The 26,442-nt window shown below is 33.7% G+C and overlaps 2 protein-coding genes across 2 annotated transcripts in view; one reads left to right on the top strand and one right to left on the bottom strand.

Annotated features, from left to right (window-relative positions):
* Positions 1-6,633: 6,633 nt before the first annotated feature.
* Positions 6,634-10,296, bottom strand: Smp_140560 (hypothetical protein; the record flags this gene model as incomplete). The annotated part of the gene is made up of 5 exons (XM_018793738.1): positions 6,634-6,854; positions 9,629-9,800; positions 9,843-9,925; positions 9,960-10,042; positions 10,076-10,296. 5 exons carry the CDS (start codon positions 10,294-10,296, stop codon positions 6,634-6,636), a joined length of 780 nt encoding a protein of 259 aa, XP_018648220.1.
* A 5,379-nt stretch (positions 10,297-15,675) lies between these two features.
* Smp_140570 (putative kinesin heavy chain) overlaps positions 15,676-26,442 on the top strand; it is a gene marked incomplete at its 5' end in the record, with an annotated part of 44,762 nt that continues 33,995 nt past the window's right edge. Inside the window, 6 exons of the mRNA XM_018793739.1 lie at positions 15,676-15,765; positions 17,036-17,121; positions 18,214-18,397; positions 19,061-19,177; positions 22,344-22,376; positions 22,989-23,050. Of these exons, the coding sequence (XP_018648221.1) occupies positions 15,676-15,765; positions 17,036-17,121; positions 18,214-18,397; positions 19,061-19,177; positions 22,344-22,376; positions 22,989-23,050 (572 nt within the window). The remainder of the gene's footprint in view (positions 15,766-17,035; positions 17,122-18,213; positions 18,398-19,060; positions 19,178-22,343; positions 22,377-22,988; positions 23,051-26,442) is intronic.

The following is a 26,442-nucleotide window of genomic DNA, read 5'->3' on the forward strand; positions in this document are numbered from 1 at the left end:
ATCAAGTTAAGTACAGAAGCATCATTTCTCGATGAAATAATCCCAAAGTCATCAGTTTAATGAGAAACATTTTAAACTAAGCAAAAGTATTCAACTTTCTAATATGTAGTTGTATTAATTCATTTTTGATTATTAGTAAAACGATTCCACCGATATACCCTTTTCGTAATAAGCTCTGGTGAAATTAACTCAATGGTAATGTTGGGGAAATACAGCCAAGATGCACATATCCTAATAGAGACTGATCACTTGCAGCCCTTAATATACGTGGTAAGACGACGAAAATTCATTAAAATAATTTCAAACCCGTTGAACAAGCTATCAGAAATCTAGACTCAATAACTCTGTGAATAACGCGTTGCCAATGTGTACATCAACAATGAAACCCACGTTCACCCAGCTGAGAAGTACTAAATAGGAAGATATGTGCTTCCTGAATCCCATTGATACCACGCTCCAAATAGCGTTATATTAAGTGCTTAATACTCCAGAGGAATGTAATAAATTAATCATGAACGAATATGTTTCCTTCAGACAACCAGCATGGCAGCGGTGATGTCTTCCCACAAGGAGGGGTGGTGTTAGAATAATTCGACCCTAAAAATGCACACGTCGCCTTATCCCCTGTATATCCGTCTCCGGCGGTAAAGTCCCAACAAGTGCGGAGCTAACACAAAAATTACCCCCAAAAGGTCGTGTGTGGCTGACCTCACGCAGTTGTCCCATGGGCACTGCGGTCACACTCTCAGGTCACTAAGACCACCTCTAATCCGATTTCCTTTTCAGGTACCTCTAGAAGAACGTTTTCACTGTGTGGGCGACCACCTGCACGAAACCGACGATGGACTCAAATAGACCATATTGCCATCAGTCATCGTTGCAGAGGCTCGATAGAAGACTGTTGCTCGTTCTGGAGTACATATTTAGACTCTGATCATGCTAAAGTACAAGCACTCATTTGCTTGCGCCTCACTGGACGCAGAAAAACCACAATTAGAAGACCTATTAGAATTGAACTGAGGGACGAGAAAGCCAAAAGTGAGTTCCAGGAACAACTGAGTTCACATTTGAGCAGTTCTGTAAACGAGGCTGACCCAGATGTTGCTTGAAAAGATACACGAACAGCTGTGAAATCAGCGGTAACATCGATTAGTAATTTAAACCAAAGGGTTACAAAAAACCAATGGATTTCTTCCAAGTCTATTGCATTGATGGATTCTCGTAAACTCATCCCATCAGGCTCTGAACATGATGAAGAGCAAAAGCAAATCAAATCTAGGTCAACCAAAAGTCTACGGGACGATAGTGAGCAGTGGTGGGCAACGAAAGCAAACGAAATGGAAAAGGCAGCGACTGCAGGCACCACCAGAGAGCTCCTCAGAATAACTAAAGAAAGAGGAATTAAGAAGCAAGACAATCTCGAAAAAAGACGGAACCCTTATCTGCTCTCAGCCCAGACGTTTAGAACGGTGGGCGGAACACTTTAGGGAACAGTTTAGCTGGCTTTCAGCTACTCTACAATTACCCACCATTCCCGGACAGTCTGAATGGAACATTGAAGTAGGTCCCCCGACTCTAGCCGACATTCGAAGGGCTATAACTAATTTGAAACGAGGAAGAGCAGCTGGTCCAAATAGATTGGGTCCATATGTCTGAGTATGCACTGAGTAATATTCTAGTTAAAATCTGGGAGTTGTACGTAATCCCATCTGACTGGTTACAATCTCTGATTGTCCCAATATATAAGAAAGGGTCAAGATCACCCTGTGATAACCGTAGAGGGATTAGTTTGACTAATGTAGCATCTAAAATACTAGCCTCAATAATTATCAGGCGCCTAATTAAAACTTGTGAACTGCGAACACGAGAAAATCAGGCTGGTTTCAGACCTGGTCGTGGCTGTATCGACCACATATTCACTATTCGTCAGGTTTTAGAACACAGACATGTTTATCGGCGTTCGACAATGATAGTTTTTCTTGACTTGAAAGCAGCATTTGACTCTGTAGACCGAGAGGTTCTGTGGCAGTGTTTGTCATTGAAGGGTGTACCTCAGAAGTACATAAACCTTGTGGAGATTCTTTACTCGAACACTACCAGTCGAGTGAGAGCTTATGGCGAACTGTCATCTGATTTTACAACCTCAAGTGGTGTCAGACAAGGCTGTCCACTACGTCCATTTTTGTTTAACTTCATCATAGACCTACTGTTGGAAATAGTGTTCTCGTCGACTGAATTTTCAGGAATTGATCTCCTACCAGGGGCTCCACTAAGCGACTTAGAATACGCAGATGACATAGTCCTGTTTGGTGAAGACGCTGACGAAATTCGGAGTCTTCTGTTAGAACTGAGTAACAATGCAAGGATGTTCGGGATGCTTTTCTTCCCATCTAAATGTAAATTGTTGCTCCAGGACTGGCTTGCGTCAACACCTGAACTAAGGATAGGAAGTGAAGTAGTCGAACGCGTCGACAACTTCACTTATCTCGGAAGTCTGATCGGCCCTAATGGATTGGAATCTAATAAAATCTCAGCACGGATTCAAAAAGCTCGTTCGGCTTTTGCCAACTTACGTCACCTATGGCGAAGACGAGATATCCGTCTATCAATTAAGGGACGAGTATACTGCGCGGTAGTCTGTTCTGTTCTCTTTCGTGGCTGAGAAATGTGGCCATTAAGAGTAGAAGATACTCGTAAGTTACTAGTATTTGACCACAGATGCCTTAGAAATATTGCTCGCATCTGTTTGGATCACCAGTTAAGTATTAGTGAGATTAGACGTAGGGTATTAGGGAATGATGGTAAAGCGGTTGATGAGGTTGTGAATCTTCATCGACTGAGATGGTTGGGCCACGTGTTACGTATGCCTGAACACTGATTACCACAACGCTCAATGCTGACTAGTATTGTGGATGGTTGGAAGAGAGTTAGGGGCAGCCAAACCAAAACGTGGCATCAGTGCTTAAAGTCACAAAGTTCTAACCTGAGCCATGTTGGTAGATGCAAACTACTTAGTTGGGTTCCGCGTGACTATCGTAACCAATGGCTGGTGAGTCTGTGTGACATGTCTGAGAATCTATCACAATGGCGAAGTTGTATGCACTGTTTGTCTTCCCTTAAACCGTGAGATTAAAATTGCTTCATATCTGTCTTTCTTCCTGTGCTACATCCTTATGTAAAATCTTTCTTTTATATATTACCACCATTAAGTTAGCTACTTCTATGAATTCGGTGTTCATCTTGTTGTGCTGATGAGGTATGGCAACTCGGACCGATGCATAAATGTGCCTGGTCCTACGTTTTATCTGACTGACTGACAATCCTTTTCATGTCTGCTTTCCATTCTAGTTTCAGTGTGTTCTTTGGCTGGCCTTTCTTCCGTTTACCTCCAGGATTCCAAGTTAGCGCTTGCTTCACGATGCAGCTTGATGATTTCCGCAATGTATGTCCGATCCGCTTCAGCATCTTTTTTTATTCTCTCATCGGGTGCAAGCTCGTCTGTTCTCTCCTATAGTAGGTTGTCGCTGATGGTCTCTGACCAACGAACATCGAGTATCTTGAGTAGATAATTGTTTATAAATGTTGTAATTTTTGGTGATGGTTGTGCTAGTTCGCCAAGTTTCAGCTCCGTATTATAGAACTGTTTTGATGTTCGTATTGAAGATTTTGACTTGAATGTTAACTGACAGTTGTTTTGGGTTCCATATGTTCTTCAACTGTAGGAATGCTGCCCGTCTTACCAATCATTGCCTTTACGTCTGCACCGAATCCTCCCTATTCACCAGTGATGTCTCATAAGTTTGTGAAATTTTCCATCTCTTCCAGAGCTTCTCCACCGATGTGATTGGTTTGGCGTTCGCCGTGTTGTAATTGAGGTTCTTGCTTTCTCCCTTGTGCAAGTTGAAAACCACTGATGCAGAGACTGCTGCTACACTGTTTGTCTTGACCTGCATTTGTTAGCGTGTAAGGGATAGGAAGACTAGGTCACCTGTGAAGTCCAAGTCGTCTAGCTAATTCTGAGATGTCCGTTGTATTCAGTGCTTCCCTTCAGATGTCTAGGTTTCCATAATCCAGTCAATCACCAGAAGAAAAAGGAAAAGGGACAGAAGACAGCCTTGCATGACTCCAGTCCTTGCTGGAAATTCATTTGTCTGATGTCCTCCATGCGCGACTTTGCACTGTAGTCCGTCGTATGACTTCTGGATAATGTTGACAATCTTCTCAGGTACTCTATAGTTTAGGAGAAGTTTCCAGAATTTTCTCCGGTCCACACTGTCAAACGCCTTCTTTCATAGTCGATGAAGTTGATATATAGTGACGAGTTATACTCAACTGATTGTTCAACAATGATCCGTAGTGTCACGACTCAGTTTGTGCACGACAGATCCTTACGGAATCCAGCCTGTTGATTTCGAAGTCAAGCGTTTACCGTGTCTTTCATCCATTTCAGCAACACATTGAAAACGTTTCCTGGTACTGACAACAGTGTGATGCCTCTATAATTCTCACATTTGCTCAAATCTCTTTTCTTTGGTGTCTTGATGAGGTATCCTTCTTCCCAATCCATCACCACTTGTCCTTATTCCCGAATCTTCCTCAATAAAATGTGATGCACACTTGCAGTTACTTCTGTGCCTGACTTCAGTGCTTCAGCTGGTATTTTGTCAGGTCCTGATGCTTTCCCACTGTTGATTTGTCTGATAGCCATCCTGATTTCTTCGATCGTTAATGGGGTGACATCTATAGGAAAGTATGTCCGTGCTCCTTCGATGTTCGATGGATAAATGGAGCTGGTCTATTTAAGAGTTCCACTGTTCTGGAGTCTCAGCGACTGTCTTTTCTTGTTTTTCCTTGACCGGTCTCTCTGGTTTACTATATTTTCCTACTAGTTTCTTCTTCGTCTCATATGTCTCATATTTCCTTCTCTTGAAGCTTTTTCCGCCGTCGTTTCCAGCTCCTTCACGTATTTCTACCTGTCGGCTCTAATGCTCTTTTTCACTTGCCTGTTTGCTTCTGTGCATTCGGCTTGTGATTTGACTTATTCTGTTCTCGTTCGGCTCAGAGAACAAAACTCCATCAAATCATCCGCCTGAGCTACAAATCTTCACTATCTCAAATTCATTGTGATTCCCTTCTTTGTTTTGATTCTTTGATGAACTTAGGTCCATCCTATAGGTGCTTCTTTGGACAGCATCAGAGCAACTGCTCGCGTGTGCTTTGCATTTTCTTCCTCATGACTAGAATACAGCTGCATCTCTCCCGTATCTATTTTTTTCTTGTCCAGCTGGATTTCAATGAGTTTCACATATTCCGACCATCGCCAAGTTGTATCTCCTCATTTCTGAAGCTGTCCGGCTGATCCACCCGGTCCGCCACATTGTCCAAACATCTTACGTACCTATTTTAATCGTTTCTCTGGTTGTTAGAAAAGGTAGCGACCTCGTGACTGCCGAAAAATATCAGATTTTGCCATGAGGCGTCGTGATTCTTCTGGATGAAGATTCTTCAACTCTGAAGGCAAAGTATGAATGGTTTAATTTGTTCATCCTGGTTAGCGTTTTTAGCAAAGTTGTTTTCTATGAAATGAGGATGCTGAGCCCACGCTCAATCCTCCTCTTTTACCCGGGCTTGGGACCGGCAGTAACCCTAAAAGAGTCAAAGGCGGATAGAAATGCAAAACTCATAGCATATAGATATATTTTTTATTACAGTTCGACAGCAGATAAAATAATAATGATACCCCTTATTTTATCGACAGTTTTTAGATCTTTTATCAGTAGGAATTAACAGTTTCATGTTCTATTAAAACCCAAGATTAAAATAATTTTCAATAACAAATGCTAATATCCTATAAAATCAGTCCATTCCCAACTAATTGATGGTAGAAATCGAAAAATTTTTGGGTAACTCATTTTAGGTTTGCTTAAATTTATTTGCGTTAGGTTTTAGAAGCCAGCGTAACCAAAATGGAAAAGCGCTAATAAATTTCCTTGATTTGGGGAACCAGTATTTCAACATTCTTCTTCGATAGTCATCTCGTATTCATTTTTGTAATGATTACTTGGAGCTATCAAACAGTTGCATATATTTAGCGTAATAATCTAAATTTTTAGTTGTCTTATCATTTTTAAGTAATAATATTGATTACAGTTTCACTGTGCACTGAAACTAAGAAAATATTCTACCCAACAAAACTAACAACAGATGGTAGTCATCATATTAAACCTTACTGAGAAACATAATTTTTGTTTCCTGGTTGTTATAACTCCTCTTATTATGACCCAGCTATTCCTATTGCTCAATATTCTTGGAAACCAATTCACTCGACAAGTCCCCAAACCAGAACACGGTTGAACAGGAAAGAAATTATATTCCGAATAACAGGGGGTAGATGAGGTAAGAAGAACAATAAGAAATACGTTAGTATATTTATAGTTTTTACATGAGAAGATTCTAGAGTCTTCTCCAAGTATATACAAGTGATATACAGTGTTTACAAATTTGTAGTTAAGTTGAAAAAAGGTGTACTCATCTTCGTACACAAATGTGTGAAGGCAGCTGAAAAGTGGCTAACTGCAAGTAATTACCATGGTGGCGCTGAAATGACATTTTCAAGAATTCTGCAGAATAAATTTATTCCATCACACCATTAGTAGAAAGTTTATAGTGATTCAATTGTAAGATTCGACGTTCTGCTATGATAACACGATAGAACAAAACTAAATTCATTGTTGTAAATACTGTGAAGCTTGAAAGTAGAATCCAACTAACAACAACTGGTAATTTGTGCCTGTTAATGATTCCCCATCCAAATAACGACAGTGTCAGACATATGCGAAAGATGATAAATGTAGCTATTAAGAAAGAGAATAGTAAAAAGAAAAGTGGATTCTCATTCAAACATAAACAAGTTGATTTATTTCATGTTATAATATTTCAAGTGGAGTGATGTCACAACATCCAATGAATGGTCATACACATTCTGCATTGATCGATATCATGTTGATAAGTAAGTCTCAAAAGCATTTATATAATCGTGAGTAAGTCATCAAAGATGTATTCAGCACATTGCAGTTCAGAAGGACAGAAATATATCATTTATTTGGCAAAACATACACTTTACCTTTGTAAGCAAAAGATATAATAACATCTGAAGGTGATAATCGAAAGTAGGAGATAGTCGAGAAAATAAAACTACAAAATAACAAAACCGGTGACAAAAGTCAATTTTGGATCTCTTCATTCTTTTCTACCAAGCTCGTAAGCTGGTGGGTAGTTATTGCGATTTATTTTTGGCTAGTAATGTGTTATTTCAATGGAAGTTCAAATCAGTTAGGGGATATTTTGTAAATTTTGCAAACTGAAATTACTAACAATGTGGCCGTATATATCAGCTGATGCATTTTGCATAAGTTTGAAATGTAAATGTTAAACGAATAGATAGGTGAAGTTTGCGAAATGTATCGAAATGTTTCAAAAAGCATCGTTAATTTTACTCCAGCTACTTACCATTCTCATGATTTTACAAATTAGCTGCTTTCTTACATCTACGTCTGTTAAATTTGTAAAAATAAACCCAAGCCTATTCATTCACTAAAATAAGCGCATAATTTCTGACAGTTGAACGTAATTTTCATGAGTGAATTATATCAGAAGGGATTCTTTTAGGTAAAAAAATCAATATTCGTGGAACAATGAATTTAAATAAATTAACTAAGTGTTAAAAATTATGCATTAACAGTTAATTAAAGACTCTTAAGACAAATAAAAAATGTGGCATTTATTCATAAAGTAACTATTTTACAGTGCAAACGGATGTTTTGTTTGTAATTATGATTGAAATAAAAAGAGAAATTGTTCATAAAATCGAATTCCCATAGAAATAAGAGCCGTTTAAAGGTTATAAGTTTTCACGAGAAAATAAACATTCTTCAGTATGAAATATTTTTTGTTTTTTCGAATTAAATTTATTTAAAAAGGTGAAAAAAATTGTTTGTGTGATTTAAAGACAACAGTAATAGAAACAATCAGTTTAAATATTCATCAACTACTTTTGAGAGCTAAAGAAATTTAACTGAGTTATTAAACCTCATTATTTAGTTTATTGATTGTATGCCAAGCCCCGATTACTCGAGTTCAACTAATTTTAATTAATTAAATATGAATTCGGTGCATATAGATGTAGCTTATAAGCTTGGAACATATGCAGCATCGAATCAGTTGACATGGTAATACTCATAAACCACACGTGTGGTTCTAACTTTGATTGTGTGTGATCACAAATGATGTTCGTTTTCATTATAAATATATGCTAAATATGAAGTATATATATTTCTGTAGGGAACGATTTCTGATAAATACAACGGAAATGATATCAAGAAACCAATCGACAAGATTACAATTTATGTTGTCTTTGACATTAGTTGAATATATATACAGGAATACTCGGTTGAACCGTACTACTTTTTTGAGGTCCTATAGTGTCAAGTCGGTTGGTTAGACAAAGGTAAAAACAAAAGTAGCAAATTCGAAATCCGTGGACTTAAGTGTCCTTTTAAAAACAATGAGTGGTAATGATGAAAAAATGTTTATTACAGTTAACTAGCATCTGAAGTAACCCTGTTTCCTCACAACAAAACATGATCAGGGATGAGTTTTCGATGAAGGTTCCACACCTTGACTAGCTTTATGAACAACATAAAATATATACTGAAGTAAGATAATTCAGAAACATTTTTCGGTAACCACGAAAAATGCCACTTAATTGTAGTTCAATCAAGGATTATAAGTGTTACCTGAAAATAAAACGACATACCCATTAAAAATAACTTCGCAGATATAGCGTCTAATACTTTAAGTGGATTGTGTTTCAAGCGGTTGATGCTTTCAATTGCTTACCACTTATTATGCTTCATTAGTTATATAGAAACAGAACAGATGGCACGACAGGTTAAAATGTGATTTGAGCAAAGAGAATGGTGCAAGAGTAATGTGTAACAATCCTAATGCTAAAACGTTTTGCTGGTTTTCCATAGATGGCCCGACAGACGTCTACTGACTTAAACTGATAAAGCAGTATTTTTTAGTTAGCTAAATCTAGTTTATTTATCCGTATATTAAATAAGCAAATGAATATCCATAACTATATCTTAGTATTTACAGAAAGGGAGTAGTTCGAGAACTATTTCCAACTCATTTATCCTGGTAGACCAAAACGCTGGAATTTTTAAGGCTTACGAAAATCCTGCACGTGTATAATTTTTTTACGAAACTCATGTTCATAAACCTAAGTATCATCATAAATGATTCGGAAAACATACCCATACGAAGATAATTGTAACAGTGCTCCTAGAAAACCGCGAGAAGATATTGACAATCGAGTTGTCAGTCCTGATGACGTCTAATAAGCGCTAGTAAGATGGACCAAAAATAGTAGGTATGCCAATCACTTCTTTGGAAGCACCTTTTATAAGTACAATTTTTCTCGTCCAGACATCTTTTGTACTCAGGAATCTTATAATATTCGGAAGGCTAAGATCACACTGAGACAACTTGCATGAAATTTTTACACGCTTCAAACCAACAGATAATAACAATGAAAATCAGAAAAGAAAACCCGATGACTTACTAATATTTGCGATAGCATTAACGCGGTATGCTACGGATTCAGGATCGATGTTAAGCAATATCATTAACTTTCTTGCGTGCAAAAATATGCTGTTCAGCTCCATTAAAAGCCCTAACAATACGTAGCAAACAAGAATCCTATACCGAGAAACAACGTAAAAACAGGTCAAAACCTAAGTTAAAAAGCTGTTGTAAATTTAAGGGTAAAAGACTACTGTAATGTGATGCAATATTATCTCCAACGACCGTATCTCAACATCGCCACATATATTATGGTAAATATCATGAACAAAATAACCTGGTACGATATAATTATGATGAATTTACTATACCTGTTGCGAAACCCATAATATGATAGGCGAAAACGTTTTCCGAATTTATGACATTGCCAACTAGGTCAGGATAAGATATAAGGCTGGAAACATACATTTCGTCAACCAAAACTCACCAAATAAGCGAACTTAATCCGGATATGAAAGCGTGGATTATGGAAAGAGAATAATTTCGAAGTCTTATGAACAAGTAAGTGTTTCTCATAGTTTTATTGCTCCATTGACATGACTGAAGAACATAATCAATCACATAAAAGAGAAGAAATGCAGATATAGAAGTAGCGTGACTATTACTGATGTCCATTTCGGTATTCAGAACGCGATCATACAAAGTCATATTTCTTGATCCGCTGCTCTTCAAGTGAACTCTGGTGACTCACTTAAACAAGAATTGATGTAATGGGAAACTTTTCATTTTGCCTCAAGATGTTACGCTAAAATAAGTTTTCAAAAGAAATAAACAGGATCAGTGGTAATAACAGGACGTAGTTTTGATCTGATAATCAATGATATTGCAACTTGAGCCCTTCAGTCCTAAAGAAATACGAGTTGACACAATCTTTTCAAAAGCAGTAAGAAAGTCAGTGGATTGATAAAGTAAATCGATTACGTATCACAATATACAAAAGACAATGTTTTGATCACTTGCAGTGAAAGGTGTGAGTAAAACGTTGTCCGATAGAAAGCAATAACACCTAGAAAATGAGGTAGAAAAGATTTGGAATAAAACACTAATTAATTCATCTTGTCTCTTTAAGTCCTTTCGCAACAAAACAGAGAGTTGAATTTCGTTTAACTTTATTGAAGTTTCACAGGAACACAAAGAAAACCCTACTGTTAAAATTATGGTCCGTATTCTCTGATGCCGCATGGAGACCTTAAGTGTTCTTTTTCCATCTTCGCTCATCGTTTGAGAAGAATATCCGATGTGATAAAACACCTCATTAGTCACTGTGAGTAGTTTTCAGACAATGTTATTTAACTCACAATAGAACAAGCTTCTTCAGTAGAATATCTAGCAACTTGTCTCTGATTCGGGAACGAAAGCCATGGCACGTCTACGTATGCATGAAATGATACAGTGATTAATCACTTTAGGTGACTCAGCGTAGACCTTATTTGACCCATGTTTTTACCTGATCCATTTGGATATCTTTTAAGCCTGGAACATACAGTGTCTCCTTGGCTGATGTATGACAAGCCTTTAACACGGACGTTTTCCTGTTGCAGTACAGTTTACAAGAATGACAGTGTTCTCACAAAATAGTATATTCACTGGTCCGAAGTGGAGGCAGATGAACAAAGTAGGAAATGAGCAGTACAAAGGCTCAAAGAAGACCTGAACTATATGAAGCATATACTAGTCTATTAACCGCTTGCAGGTAATTATGAGGAATTGATTGAATATTGAGTATAGAATGACAAATATTTTGTACACAATACCATATATATCGGGAGATTTGTTGAAAGATCCTCTTGGCTAACGAAGTGATATTTACACATTGTTGGTGAATGACGTGAAAGCCATCTCATTAGATATTCAAGTAATAATAATGATAATAATAAGTACCTAGTACTTTTTACAGGGCTCATAAAACATACTTAACACTGTATAGGGAAATCTGTATGTTTGTTTAACTGAACAGACACAATGTAACTGAGTGAGATTCGGTTTAAAACCATTTATTAAGTTGGAGCAATTCTGTACACATTGAAGTTCAAATGGTGTCGTTCGAAATACATGAAGACACTAGCGTAATTCTGGCCGTTACAGACAAAATATACTTCCCTAAATGTTAGTTGTTAAACTTTACAATCGCCCTTCTTTAATACGTACTATATGGAATCCAGTATTCAGTGATTTGGGGTCAGATGAATGATTAAACTGTGATAAATAATTGTTAAGAAAGTGTAGCGACAATTAAGTCCCTAAAGTAAATAGTTCTCCATGTCTTTTCTATTGATGTTGACTTCGTTAGTTTTTTCGACACACGCTTACTTAAAGCGCATGATCACACACCAGGACCAGATTACCATTGTATCTACCGTGTCACGCATCTGTCGTATCAACCAGCCGGGCTGGACCAAGATGTTGATGGCTTCCCAAATATATTTTCGAATCCCTTCAATTCTAGCTTGTGACATAACCGGGTTTGTATACTTCTACTATAAAGGTGTTATGTGGAAGGACGTTGTCAGACTACGAATACCTTTGACAGTTTTTAATAATATATTTGTCAGAGTGAAGTACATTGGGTTACATGGAATTGATTAATATTATTGCAACGTTCAATACTTAACTAACTCGTAATATGATACACAACTAACGGCACTCGACAGTGTAAAACTACTCAGGAGCACATCAGAAGACGCGAAAAAGCAGAAGTGATTGTGGGGTTAGAATTAAAAATGTTCAGAAAAATATGTGTACCTATAGTTATTATCATTGGTTATAACATGATTATAATTTAGCCTACCCGTAAGGAGGCAAATTATGTTACCGTTATATCTTAGCATGCCATGGTTCTGACCGCGTGTAAACTGCTCGGGCTCATTATTGCCCCTGAAGTCTCCGTCGTGCTTCTCGAAAGCCACTTCAACAATGATGTCAAACGTTATTATTCTTCTGATGATCTCCAATTCTATGTATTTCAGTCTTTTCAACCTATATTATGGTTTCTTTGTTTGTGTGACACCTAGATAAATGTGGGGGATTCTACACCTTTCACTTCCAGTACTTCTACTTTCATCGAAAAACTACGGATTGCCATGAAATTGCAACCAGCGTGAAAAAGTTTGAAGGAACTTTTTAAATTATTAGAAATGATTTGTTTATACATATAAGCCTATTTAGCTATTCAGATTTTGTTTGTATCAATCATTTTGAATAATATTTATCTCTTAATACTGCGAGATTTGGAACTCACAATATGATGCTGTGAACATATTTTCGACGATATAAACGTTGATGAGCAATCTCTATGTTGTTGCTAGACTTCGTCCTTCGACTCTTCAGTATGTTTTTTTGTTCTGAAACTGTTTTAAGTTTTTTAAATTTGTGATTTCACTTTGCACACCTGACCATACAAATTGCTAAAGTTTAAATAATGATAAAAACAAATGGACTATCTTGCAAGTAAATTTCCCACTGAGAAAACGTAGCGAATATATTTAACTACTTAGTTTGATTGCCAAAACTGTTGTTAAACCCTTTGGACTTTATTTATTTATATATGCCATTACTATCATTGATTTCTCCGTGAGAACCAACTAAACGTTTGTGCCAAAATTACTCGTTTTCGCTTTAAAATCACTTCGTCGATTTACGTCATTTAAAACATGTTATATATCAAATACAGCCACGTTAGATTCTCAATGAAAGCAACACGTACTTACAGTTATCAAGTTATCAATAACGGCATTGTACTTACTAATCATTAGCATGGAAAGCTACATTATCCATTTCAGGTTGTTGTTCTGGAGCTCAATATCGTGAATCTCACTTGACAGATGCGATACGATTGTGAGAACCTGAAGTGAGAATGTGCAATGAATATTCAATTAAGCTGCCCATGATAGACCATTAAGTCAACGATTGTACCACACATTCAGCATTATACCAAAGTTTCGATAAATTCATACTAACAGACGACAGTGAATTTTTTTTAATTTCTGTCGGTTCCGTGGTTTGAATGCTTCAATAGCATTTCGGGTCACTGAGCCCAGCAGACATAATCGAACTATCTAGTTTGCGAAAGATTTAACATTTACACATGAGTATCTGTTCATCAATATAATATAATTAATTATTTAGTTTTTTTTGTTGACGATGAATCTTCAGTTGCTTGGTCAAAAACTGCTTAAAATAAACGTGGAAATCAAGTTTGCCAGACAACTGAGTTTTGATTCAACCAAGCTAAGCAGCAAATCTACATCTTACTTTAAACGGTTGGGAGTCGAAGCAACTGTTCATCAGTTAATCCAGACATGAAAATTTAAGGAAGTATTTTTCTGTAGAATAGTTGAAAAAATTACATAATTATTCATGTAATATTGATTTAAAAGACAGAATGATATCAATGGTTAACGATGATGGGATAACATTACAGTAGAACCATGAGACTTGAGAGCCATAATGTTTGGTTGTGGTGCTGCTACAAAGTAGACAAGCCTACTCGCATAAAGAGTACGTCACATATTTTCTATTCAACAACGGTTCCACTGTCAGACGTAAATAAGTGATCTGTAACATAGAATGAATCCTTTTCTCCTGATAAGCACATCTGAATTATTATTGTGTTAAAGATTAATTCAAAAGTGCCGGGTAATAACGAGTATATGCTTTCGCTTAACGTCGTGTGGGGTTTCGATAAAAAATAAACATTATAGTAGATAGCTTGAGATGTAAGCAGCAAGCTAACATGTGTTAGAAGCGGTCACACTATTGTGTTTTTATTCATCACTTATTTTCTCTCAGGTCTCATGCCTCAGTTCGCACGCACATCCTTTAAAAGATATCATCAATGATTAGTTCTTATCATAATTGATCAATGTACCACTATTTTGATTCGATTCGACATTCACATTTGCTCGGAAGATTGGTATGGCATTAAGGACGGGCGCACACTTGTAGTAGATCTATTTTTGTCCGAAATTTGAGGCAGAACCTAGTGAAGAAGGCTGTAATGTAAATAAAATGCAAGTAAATTAAAATTGATCCGAGTTATATTGACTTCGTTGTGTCCGAAGAGTCATGCCAGATGAACGTCTACATACATTCACAAGGATTTTCTGGCATAACAATTTCTATTGAGTGAATCAACTGGTCATAGATTATTTAAATAAAACTTAAGCTGTTGCAAAATGTTGTCAGTATCTACTAAAACGTAAGTTGTCCGATACAAATATTTTGTTAAAGTGCAGTGCATCCTATAATGAGGGAGTCAAAATTTATGAATTTGGCCGATTGTGTTCAAGCCACACACACTATTATGTCGTGTTTGTTAGCCGTAATTGTCGAAGGACCATCCGTTTCACATGAAGTGATGTGTGAGCCAGGTGCTTTTTACAACTTCATACACTCACCAATTGTCGGAAGTATTTTTTCAGTCTCTATTTTGATTTTTTGCCAAAAAACGTTTTATATTTGGTATGTTAGTAACCGACAGTTAATATAAACCAGTAGTTATACTCAGAGAGTGAAAAGGATAACTTTAAGATTGACCTTACTCAGTCAAAACGATCGTCACTGTACGCTGATGATATTGCGTGACATGTTTGTATCACAGTAGTACTTATGCCGGTCACCAAACTTTCAGTTAAAGCAGCATGTTTTAGAAGTTTTGGAAACACTTTATAAACTGTTAGATCTATTACGAAATTCAATTTTTGAAGGTTACTTCTGTGTTTGCTAATAATGAAAGGCATAATGTACACATAAGGTATATGTTTCTTTCATTCAACTACAAGTGCACTAAAAAACCACCATTTGTAAGACAGTGGGAAAGAGAAAATCAGTAGCCATTTAATGTAAAGAAAACATTGTTTGTATAATAAATAATTGTAAACTTTTAAAGCTGATGTGAAACATTTGGATTTACGTAAAATGGGGAATTTCTAAAAATGACTATTATTATGGTTGTAAACACGTACAAAATATCCAATGTACTATATGTGTGATTCAGTAAAATGAATTTTGATATGTAGTGCTATCTAGATGTCTTCTGATAAAAGTAGATTTCACTTGACTAATTTCATAGAACAAAAGCAAGGAATACGATGCAATGAAGCCTACCGTATTCAGAAAGTAAGACCATTTCATTAATTGTCTAAATCTTTGAATGCAATACCTACAACAGCTACTGTTTACGTACATATTCTTTTTTCCGGAACAGCTTACTAAAACTGTGGAATTAAAAATGATGTGTACATGTGTTTTTTCGCGATTAAGGAGTCATCAGAGACACCATTTACCTCAAAGATTTTTATATATCCTGTCATACGGCGAACGTGCGTTAGGTCCGGTGAACGACTTTATAAGTTTTGCCATACGAAACCAGAATTAATTTGATTTTTACTGTTAAAAACTCAGAGGCCTATTTTTTCAATGATTTATTCAGTACCAATGTCGAAATTAAGTTTGATGGAAATTTTTTGTCTTTCCGCATCATTTATCACCGTTAATATGTATGATTAAGTGAATTTTCTTAACAGCCCACATTCACGCACGTTTGAGAACCCTTGAGTCTGAATTAACTCAGTTTATTGACCATTTTACACTCTGTAGGTGTCACTATTCCTTTATCGCATGTATGACTAAAAGCTTTTGATATTTGTATAAACTAGTGTGCTATAATTGCTGTCTAGACTTGAATAGCGTAAAAATTCTAAAGGTATGCACGAAAAACTTACGTTTACACTAATTAAGAGACAAAGCTTTGATCATTTTTATAATTAATTATCTCATATTTCAAGTTTGTGCAGAATTATTAACAAAACATGTAGTAGTTTTGATAATGTATTTGGGAATTTCTTTTCATAATGATGGTTTAATGACTATTTATAGGTTAAAAGATAAAACTTTGCATTACGGATAATAACTATGTGAGTATATTGTGTTATTTGGGCTTTCAAACAATTGCAAAGATAATACTGAACTGTTCTTTGAGGCAGATTACAAAACTTTGACGTATTTATTTTATACCTTAAGGTAATTTATTAAATGGTTGTATGCACAAGTCACCGTCCTAAAACTTTACTACTGTGTGGTATTTAAATAATAAGAAAACCTCTAGGAGCACTTACAAACATTATAGTAAATAAATGTAATTGTTAGTATTTTCTGAAAATTAAGAGGGGTTTTAATTTATTGAGAGTGTGGTTTGAAGTTTAACTTTGTTTTGATTTCTATTTCATATTTAATAGAATAAAAACTTTAAATTAATTATGCTAAGTTTTATGAAGTAGGTAATTAACGGATGTAAATACTATGAGTCAATAGCTTTTGTTAGCTATATTATATTTGATATAAATATAGTAAGATATTTACACTAGTTATGTTTCCTGTTGTATGTAAGTTCATCCGCGGAGACGCTCGGTTTTTTGATAATGAAAGAACAAACAAATTTCATCTTCACTATCTTCACGATGAACATGAGGGAATGTAAGAAAAAAAACATTCTTAACAAATGAACTAGGTATATTTTGACATACATAGTATATTTTTATAATAAGGAAAACCTTCTCAATTAAGTGACTCTCAGATAATATTAAACGAATAATTTTTAAATAATTAGTGAAGGTCGAATTTGATTGATTGGTTTGTAATGCGATTAACAGACTTAGTGGCTCAACATAAGTTTGCTTGCTGTTAAGCGATTAATTAATGTACATCTATCAGCCAGTTGTTACCAGAATAACCCAGTGGCAATATCACAGATTGTGTCATCGGATGATAAGGTTTTAATCGCATGGTCAGTATCAGTTCCCCTAAGATACCAGATATTGCTTATTTATATGTGCCTAGTACCACAAACCACAGACCTTGGGTAATTCCAATGGTTTTACTAATCCACCTGACATAGTGCATGTAATACCGAGTCGTTTATAATAGTGGGCAAATTACAATTCGGCAAATTAGATTTGACTCATGCCAAGAAGTACCGATTCAACACTTTCTGTTTTTCGATACTGTGTAAGCTTAAAAAGTGAAGATAATGGTACTGTATCTGTACTAATTTTTAAAATTATGTAATCTCTTTTTTTGTTTTTCACAATCAAATCTTAAATGCTATATACGGTGACCGATTAAATTCGATGTTCATTAAGAATTATTTAGGAAAAGAACATCATGTACCTTTGCAGTCAAATTAAGATCTCTAAGATATCTACTTTTAGTAAATGAAAACAGTTATAAACGCTTGTCTTAAAAATGTTTTCTGATGTCTTGAAGAAGCAAAGAACTTAAAGTATCTATCAAACTGAGTCAGGAAAAATCTATGAAACTAAGTGAATACACATTATCTACTTCTCACTTCTCATTCACAGTTTATAAATTTTTCAGGATTTTTTAACCATCGAGTCAGAAAGTACTTTACTTACTGAGTTCAAACTTATAAAATCTATAAACCAAAAGGCTTTGCTTCATAAAAGTACTCCGATTAATATAAGTAGGACTGTTTTCCTACTATTCATTATGAAAATGATTTTTTGTTGATTTATTTCCCTTTCTATCCTGAAAAAATATTATTTTTAGGGAGTTCAATGAGAATCCAAAGCATTACATGACAATTAGAGAAAATGAAATTATTCTAATAAATAGCGGTGAAATCGGGTATGCACTGGTTGCAGATCATCGAATACGAACAAGAACATTTCCCTTAGATCACATATTTGGTTCAGTTGATCAAACTAACACAGATAATGATTCTCAGGCTTCGGTAAGTGATGATTTCTTTTGAAAAAACATTCACGAATTTCAAGAAATCCAAAGTTCCCTAGTAAACTTGTAGCTGTCTTTTGAAACGACTATAACATAGTGTATCTAATAAAAAACTAAAAATCTTAAGACTCAAGAATTCCTAAGAACTTGTATTTAATTGTTAGCCGATTAAGTAGGTTATTTCATTGAATACACTAGCCCTGTGCGAATGCACGATTACTTCAAATTAATTGAATTTAAACCCAACACAAGTATGAAGTATACTACTTCAGAAGGTTTATTTTTGTGTTTAGTGTAAGAAGCTTTTCGAAGATTTCACGTATTTCATTGAAATATCTTAAAGAAATAATTAAAAAACTTAAATTCTGATTGAAAATATCAAAAAACTAAAGATGAATTATTCGGTAAATATTATTCAAATATAACGCCTCTATTCACTCTGGATTACAACGACTGATCAAGAACTAACAAAATACTTGCATAGAAAAAGCATGACTTTGTACAAGAAATTGGGAAAAAAAGATCATTAAGTGAATAAACTGAATGTTTACACCTAATTCCATTTCATTATTCGGATTGACTGGAGTGTTTGATTTTACGATATGCTAATCTTTGATTATTTATGCAAGATGTTTCTATGTTGTTTACGATTCACGAATAGATTTACCATCATATAGGAAAACCTGCTGTGGATTCTGTGAAAGATGGTTACAATTGCAGTTTGTTTGCATATGGCATGACAGGAACTGGAAAAACCCATACGATATTTGGATCTGAGGTATAATTTTCTCTTATTAAGTAAAATATTTACAATATAAGAATTTCTATAAGATTAATACAAATGAAAAATAAACTGAATTTGTAACGTTTATGACTTTATTCATATTTGCAGGAATTTCAGAGACATTGGTGCTTAGGTAGAATGTTCATCATTGAAAGGATCAGATAACTAAATATATAAGACTAAAATTTTATTTAATATCAATGACTAAATAAACCTTTCAAAATTAGTTGATAGTGTTAAAAATAAAGTTTGTCCAGTCATTTTATTCATTGATTATATATCTTTACGAGCTGAAAATGCTGAAATTAAACTTTTTCATTATTTCTTGTTAGTTATACAGTGGTAGATTAAATACTTTCTGATTCTGTAGTTCCTTTCAGATCTATGAATTTTTTTATCACTGGTAAGTAAAGATTGCTTGTTCGGTTTGTATGGACAGACTTACATTGAAACTAACGATTAATGAGTGATCAAGCTTCGTCCGTTCATCCTTGTTAACAAATTTAGTAATAAACTTATTTCATTCTTCTGCTTATATACACACCTTTAAGCAAATTAAAGGGTAGTTTATGATGGCATAAAATTTACAAGATGACAATTCAGCTTTTAAATTTGAAAAAGAAGTATATGGACATTAACACATGAACTACTGTATTATAAAAAAGAAAATATTCACACTATGGTAATTAAATTAAAAGAAAGAATTTTTTATTTCTCGTGAAACTTATATTCTGGACATTGAACGAACTTCTACTCTTTATAGTTAAAGAAAAACACCAAGATGTAACCTCTGTTGGCTGTTAAAATCCAGGAAATAAATGCCTCAGTTTAACCCGGCTGAGTAAAACGTATTTACCTTAGGAAGTCAGAGACTATTGAAATAAACTTTCGAAATCTAGTTTACTTTCAAGAAAGAAATGGAACTTTTTAGTTGATAGTTTGGTTGCACATTCATTTTATACAGTAACTAGATTTTTATATATTACTTGATTTGTTAGTTGTAAAATTTTAAAAATTAACAAATGATTGAAATGTGTATGAAATCTTCCACAGAATCAGAAATCCTTAGCTTATCTTTTAAAGCTGTTCTAATACACTTTAAAAACTCCATCAGGAGCCCCTCTGGGGTTACTGCCGATCACAAGCTCGGATAAAGGAGGAGGGTTGGGCATATGGTTAGTGACCCCATCTCATAGAAAACTAACTCGTTAAAAAACGCTAACCAGAAATCATATTTCAAACCATTTTAACTCTGTCCTGGGATTTAGAGGGTCTTCATTTAGAAGAGTTTTCATTGGATATCTTACTTAGTTTGTAACATCAATAACTTTTCAGGGTGTTAATTTTTTATCAGAAATAGTAATTGAGAAGAATATCTCACATACAACAATTTTTAACTCTAAGTTAAAGCATAGTTTGTTGAAATTTTAAGTCTAAACAAACTATTTTTGACATTATTCAGTGAATAATAAGAAAGCAAAACTTTGATTTAAATCTAAAAAGTATATATATATAAATTAAGGCAGTTAATGACCTGAAGTCATTTTGACATTGTACCACGATGATTGATACTTAAAGTATTTAGAGTTTACTTTTAAAGAATCCAAGTGATACCTTAATTCGCTATCAAATTAAACTACTAAAATATAACTAGTTTAATTCATATAAAAATAAAATATCACCTGTCCTTTATTGGCCACTTAGTTTAGTGTACTGTTACTTTGAATTAGACTAGACTTCCAGTAATAAAAAAATTTGATAATACATTGATCGTCGTGTTCAGTGAAAATGAACATGTTCATATAAACTTTCTCACTCAGACCTCTGTGGAACAAAATTTTTTAAAATATTTCCATTTAAATGCAAGGAACAAACTTCTCATCAGATGAATGCCACCGTACAACAATCTTGTTTGAACATATAACTACAGTTTAGTATCATAAACTTGAACCATAGTGTGTACGTATGAGTGAAATGCTTATTCATGAAGTCTGTTTTGTAAAAATGACGAACAATAAATTTCAATTCGATAAAAGTTTGTTGTTTATAACACGAATTAGTCTTCTCTTTACAAGCCTTAGAACCAGGTAAGACGAGATAGATTTTGAAACTCGGTATAAAACTATTTGACAACTAATACTCATAGACCCGTTTTGAGAAATATTGTACTTAACCTGAACTGCCTATAAGTATTACGGGAATTTTAAGTAAATTACAAAAATAACCGTCTATGTCATCAATGTAACTCATCTTCAGTTAGTTTACTACATCTCAATGTATTCACACACATTTAACGTGTATTTCTTCTCTAAGACAGTAATGTATTATATCTTATATATAATTTGCTCCTATTTTATTGAAATACTATTTGATTTTTCCTGTTCAGTCATTCACCTAATTCAAAACTGTACTCCTAAATAATTTCAACGTTGAATATAAACAGTTTAATCATTTTTGTACCTCTATCTTGACCTCCTATAACAAATAAACCTTATTAAAAGTATATTTTAACCCACTGTCAAAAATATATGTTTTAAAACCAACTGATATGTTAGTCCATTATTAACCTTAATAATGTAAATCATTCTATTTTCGCTCCCACCTTTCAGAATAAGCAAAAAAATTAATGCCATGCTTGCTGATGTAACGTCTATTTATTTGAAATGTTTGAGTCACATTGGAACACGAATACAAAACCTTTTAGATTATCATTTTAATCTATTAATTTATATCTTTCCGAATGATTGACTTAATTGTAACAACAAATTTGCATAATTAATAGTGTGATTTTGCTCAGATTTGAAGTTTTTGATTTCGGATATTTTTATTAAATATGTTCTAGAATTTGGCGAATGTCGACATCATCATGTTCTCTTCAGTCCTTCATCTTAAGAAACGTGCAACCTAAGTAACCAACTTTTGACGCATAGTATTTGTATTTCCGCAAGCCTGAATAATTCACCCCAGGGTTTTATAAACTGAAACATATACCGGAATAATTATAGGTTCGCTTATTTTTATATGATCTTTCAAGCATAAATGAAAGATATTTAGAATGGTTTACCATTTAAATTGCCCTAAGTAATCCGAAAAATTAATGACACTGATCTGTTTCCCTAATGAATGGTAATTATTTTTTCTATTCTTTTATCACTTGAAGGAGGATCCAGGATTAATACCAAGAATATGTGAAGTAAGTGTACAACATACAATACGTTTGACATTCATTACATTTACTCTATTTTCGAAAAACATATATATATACCTTACGTGTCATGTATTTCTGTAGTTCTCTGATGGATGTGTTCAAATTGTCTTAGAGATGCTTCGTAATAATTAGTTGGGAACGCTTGCTAGTTTATATTTCAAAAAGTGACTTCAGTTACATTAAAAAAGGTGAAATAGGAAATTAGAAATGGAGGCAATAAATCACTAAATGAAATACAGAATGTTATTTTATGAAACATTATACTTTTGTGTTCAGGATGAATATATTTTTCTTTCATTTAGGTAACAAAACGCACTACACAACACATTAAAAACGAGTTTTCATTTTCTCTTGATTCAGTTACCTGACTGTAAACTAATTGACTGGAAGGTAGTGTTTGAAGAATGCAAATATATTTAGGTCTGAAATAGTTATTTGTATATGAATTTGTAAACTCTCAGCTAATGACAAATTAAATGTATATAACATAACTAAAGTTTGAAGATTTAATAAATTAGTTAAATGATTGATAATTATTATCATGATTAACTAAATGAATTTTGTTATCTTGTTTTACTTTTCAAAACGACATTCAAGGCTTTGTTGAATCATATAAAAGTGAACCAAAATGTACATACAAAATATGAATTAAAAATAAGGTAAGAATTATGTAATAAATTTAATTATTTACTGAACAACTTATACACTTAAGCTTTCTGTGTATGTATTAGTATATTGACTAAAAAAGTCAGTAAAACTTCATTCACAATTTCATAAAGGCAGTAAATAAGTGTATGGAAATAATTAACGAGGACTAGAATTGTTGTAATTTATTAAAAATACCATGGTAGCAGTTAGTAGTGTTACATTATGAAGTGCTTACCGTTTCCATCGCATCATGGAATATTTGTAGTTCTTGAATTCCATCAGCTTATTTTAATTTCTACGCACTGAGCAGAAAAATGTATTGTTGACTCATTGATTTTGGCCGGAAGTTTCCTAATTTGACTTTACATAGAATCTCTGAATGTTTAACTTAAAATTTACACGTATATAATTTACATAATAGATAGATGTACTAATTCATTGTGAACTTCAACCGATTTCTTAAATTCTAATTTAGAGAGGAACTCTTTCGTTTATATCCAGATCAAAGATCGAGTCACATGTAAAAATCCAATTTTTCAATCATATTATTTGTACGAAATTTCAGGAATCACGTTTCATCTTTTCTCCAAGCAGGATTCATAAAAACTAGTTTAACACTGAATGGAAACTGTAATCTTGTGCATGGCTATGATGTAGTGATTTTTCTTGCAATATATGTTCAGGTACTCAGCTGATTACAGTCATGAAATTCACCCTCGAAATTGTACTTCTATGACTGATAATCAACAAAAATTTCAGTGTATAAACTGGCTACAACCCAATGGTATATATACAAACAAAAAATAAAGCTAACGAGAATGTAGATGCACGTTAAATATCAATACACAATCTTATACTAAGAATTTAAGCAATGTCGAATAGGTTTTACATTTGACTGTAAAAATCTCGTTTTCTGTGGTTTATTCGGACTTACAAGCAAGAAGTTACGTTGGTTAACACAGTTTGATGGAATTTATAATGTAGCTTGGTTACATCAAACCTTTTATATGAAAATGATGTCATAAATGAGTACTTTGACAAAAGATATCATATTGCAGAACCTTTTAAATAAATTCTATGGTCAACTATGTAGAAGTGACTACATAATATCAAGTACTTCAAGGGTATTTACAATTAACTAGATGCATGAAAGTTTTTACTCTGAAATTTTCAGTCCTGGTTGATATAATCTTTAAAGTATATTTAAAGCACTAAAGATGTATTTAGCAAACACATATGAAGTAGAATTAAGTGTTTTTATGAGCCCCATTAATCGATTGTACAATTATACTTGACCTGCAAATTTGGTTCACTATATTGAATATCACATGTTTAGAATACGTGTTTAGCCATCTTCTTGTATAAATTACCTAGATCAAAATTATTTAAGTATTCTCCATAGGGAAAAACAAACATTTTCAAGCCTAAAATCTTGAAGTAAACGAAAACAAAATGATAGAAAATAAGAATTGTGAATAAAGCGGTGTTTTAATGCCTTTGGAACATTTTTTCTACCTTGAGAACTCATAACATCACAATAAACTTGAAGACAAGTTGATTTCCATCCTAGTTTTATGGAAAGTTAGTTTGACAAAATAAAGCATACTTAGTAATAAATTATTCCTCTGAAAAAAACGTCATGGTTTTGTTAGTTCTATTTGATGTTGGATGAATAAAAGTTCTCTCATTATGTACGATTAGAATTAGACTACGATATGAGGAATGTGAAAGATTTGAAAATATGCTAAAAGGTAACTTCAAATATATTCGTAACTACTCGAACGAACAAAATGGAGTTAGATCACAGTGATGGAAGGTGTTCACTAGATAAGGAAATATTTGAATAGACTTGACTGCTTTTGTGTGTGATTAATTCATTTGCTCGTGTGAACACGATTTCCATGTCTGAATCAAGCTTATGACTGACTACCAAGCATAAGTCGGTATGAATTTGCAAACAATGGTAATTTAAATGGCTGGTAAATTATTTAGAATGGAAGATCTGGATAACATTTTTTATCTACTCGCTTGTGAATCGGATTTTAACTGAAAAACACACTGAATTAGTTTAAGGCGCTAAGAAAATTACGCAGGACAGAGTAGAACATTATTTAATTGTATATCAATTTCTTAATTCAATTGATTCACGTATATCGTTTATGTTAGAAAAAGTGGTGTACTAAGTTTCGATTTTCTTTTGTTAAGTCGATAAATGTACCCTGATTTCTTTTCTTGAATAAACAATAAAATTTTAGACTGACCTGAAAATAAGAGGGAATGTTCTTTTCTGGTAAAAATGAACTACAATGATTTAATAAGTTGTCTTTTTTAAGTCCGATTTAATTTGATAACTTGCTAGTACTCTTGAAATTTCATTTAGTTATTAACTAAATATTTTTAGATAATATTTCAAGTTAAATTTAAGACAACTAAGTTTATAAACAGTCGGACATTATTACTAAAACCCTGGACAGATATTGAAATGTACCATTCTACTACCCGAATTGTGAGGCGCAAAGTGTTAGTTAAAGTAAATACAGGCTCGACAAAGGCATTTCTTTTTAACTGTTTTTTCCTTTGAGCGACTATTATGCTCCCAACTAGTTTACAATTTACGAATTCTATGATTAAACCCCGATTAACAGCTGAACCAATCTATGTGAACTGAATAAGGTTCTCCTGTTATGTAGCTTATTGTTACTTTTATTAATTTTGTGACTTCTGATTGAGCGAATCTCTGAATTCGGATAAATTTTAAGATGGCTTTTCTTAACATACATATTGTCTTCTCAAAGTCATTACATAACAACGATGAGTTGAATTGTACACGCTCGGGAACAGTTCAAGTTGAACTGTTTAATAACCTGTTAATAGTATATGTTAAATGTAGATTTAATGCATAAACTAAAAATTGTTTGTTCTATTATATTGACAAATATTTGAGCGACTAAAAATTCAGGTTACTATCAAGTTGCTTTCCAGAAATTGGTTAGTTGTAACCTTAGTCACAGTTTTATGTTATGTAATAGTGGTCACTTGTTGCTTAAATTTCCGTTTTATTAAAGAAGTGATCAGTGAAAAAAACTATATCTTTCACTCAAATATACCTTAACACAGTTTATGAATATTTTAAAATTTTCACCTACTTATAATAAAAGACAACTGTTTACTCTCTGATCGGGGCCTGTATGACGTGGTCGGAAATAATCTTGGCCTAATGAATCTTACAAGACTAAGCAAGAAACTTAATTACTACTGGTTAAACTAATATAAAATAACAAACGTTATGTAAATGAAATATTATTTCAATTTACACCGCTCGTGAATCCTGCTCATTCATCGTACTCAAGATAGCATATATCCAATTAACCTTTATAAGTGTTTTACTTTTTTTAAAACTGTT

Source organism: Schistosoma mansoni, chromosome 1 (genome assembly GCF_000237925.1).
Source record: "Schistosoma mansoni strain Puerto Rico chromosome 1, complete genome".
NCBI lineage: Eukaryota > Metazoa > Platyhelminthes > Trematoda > Strigeidida > Schistosomatidae > Schistosoma > Schistosoma mansoni.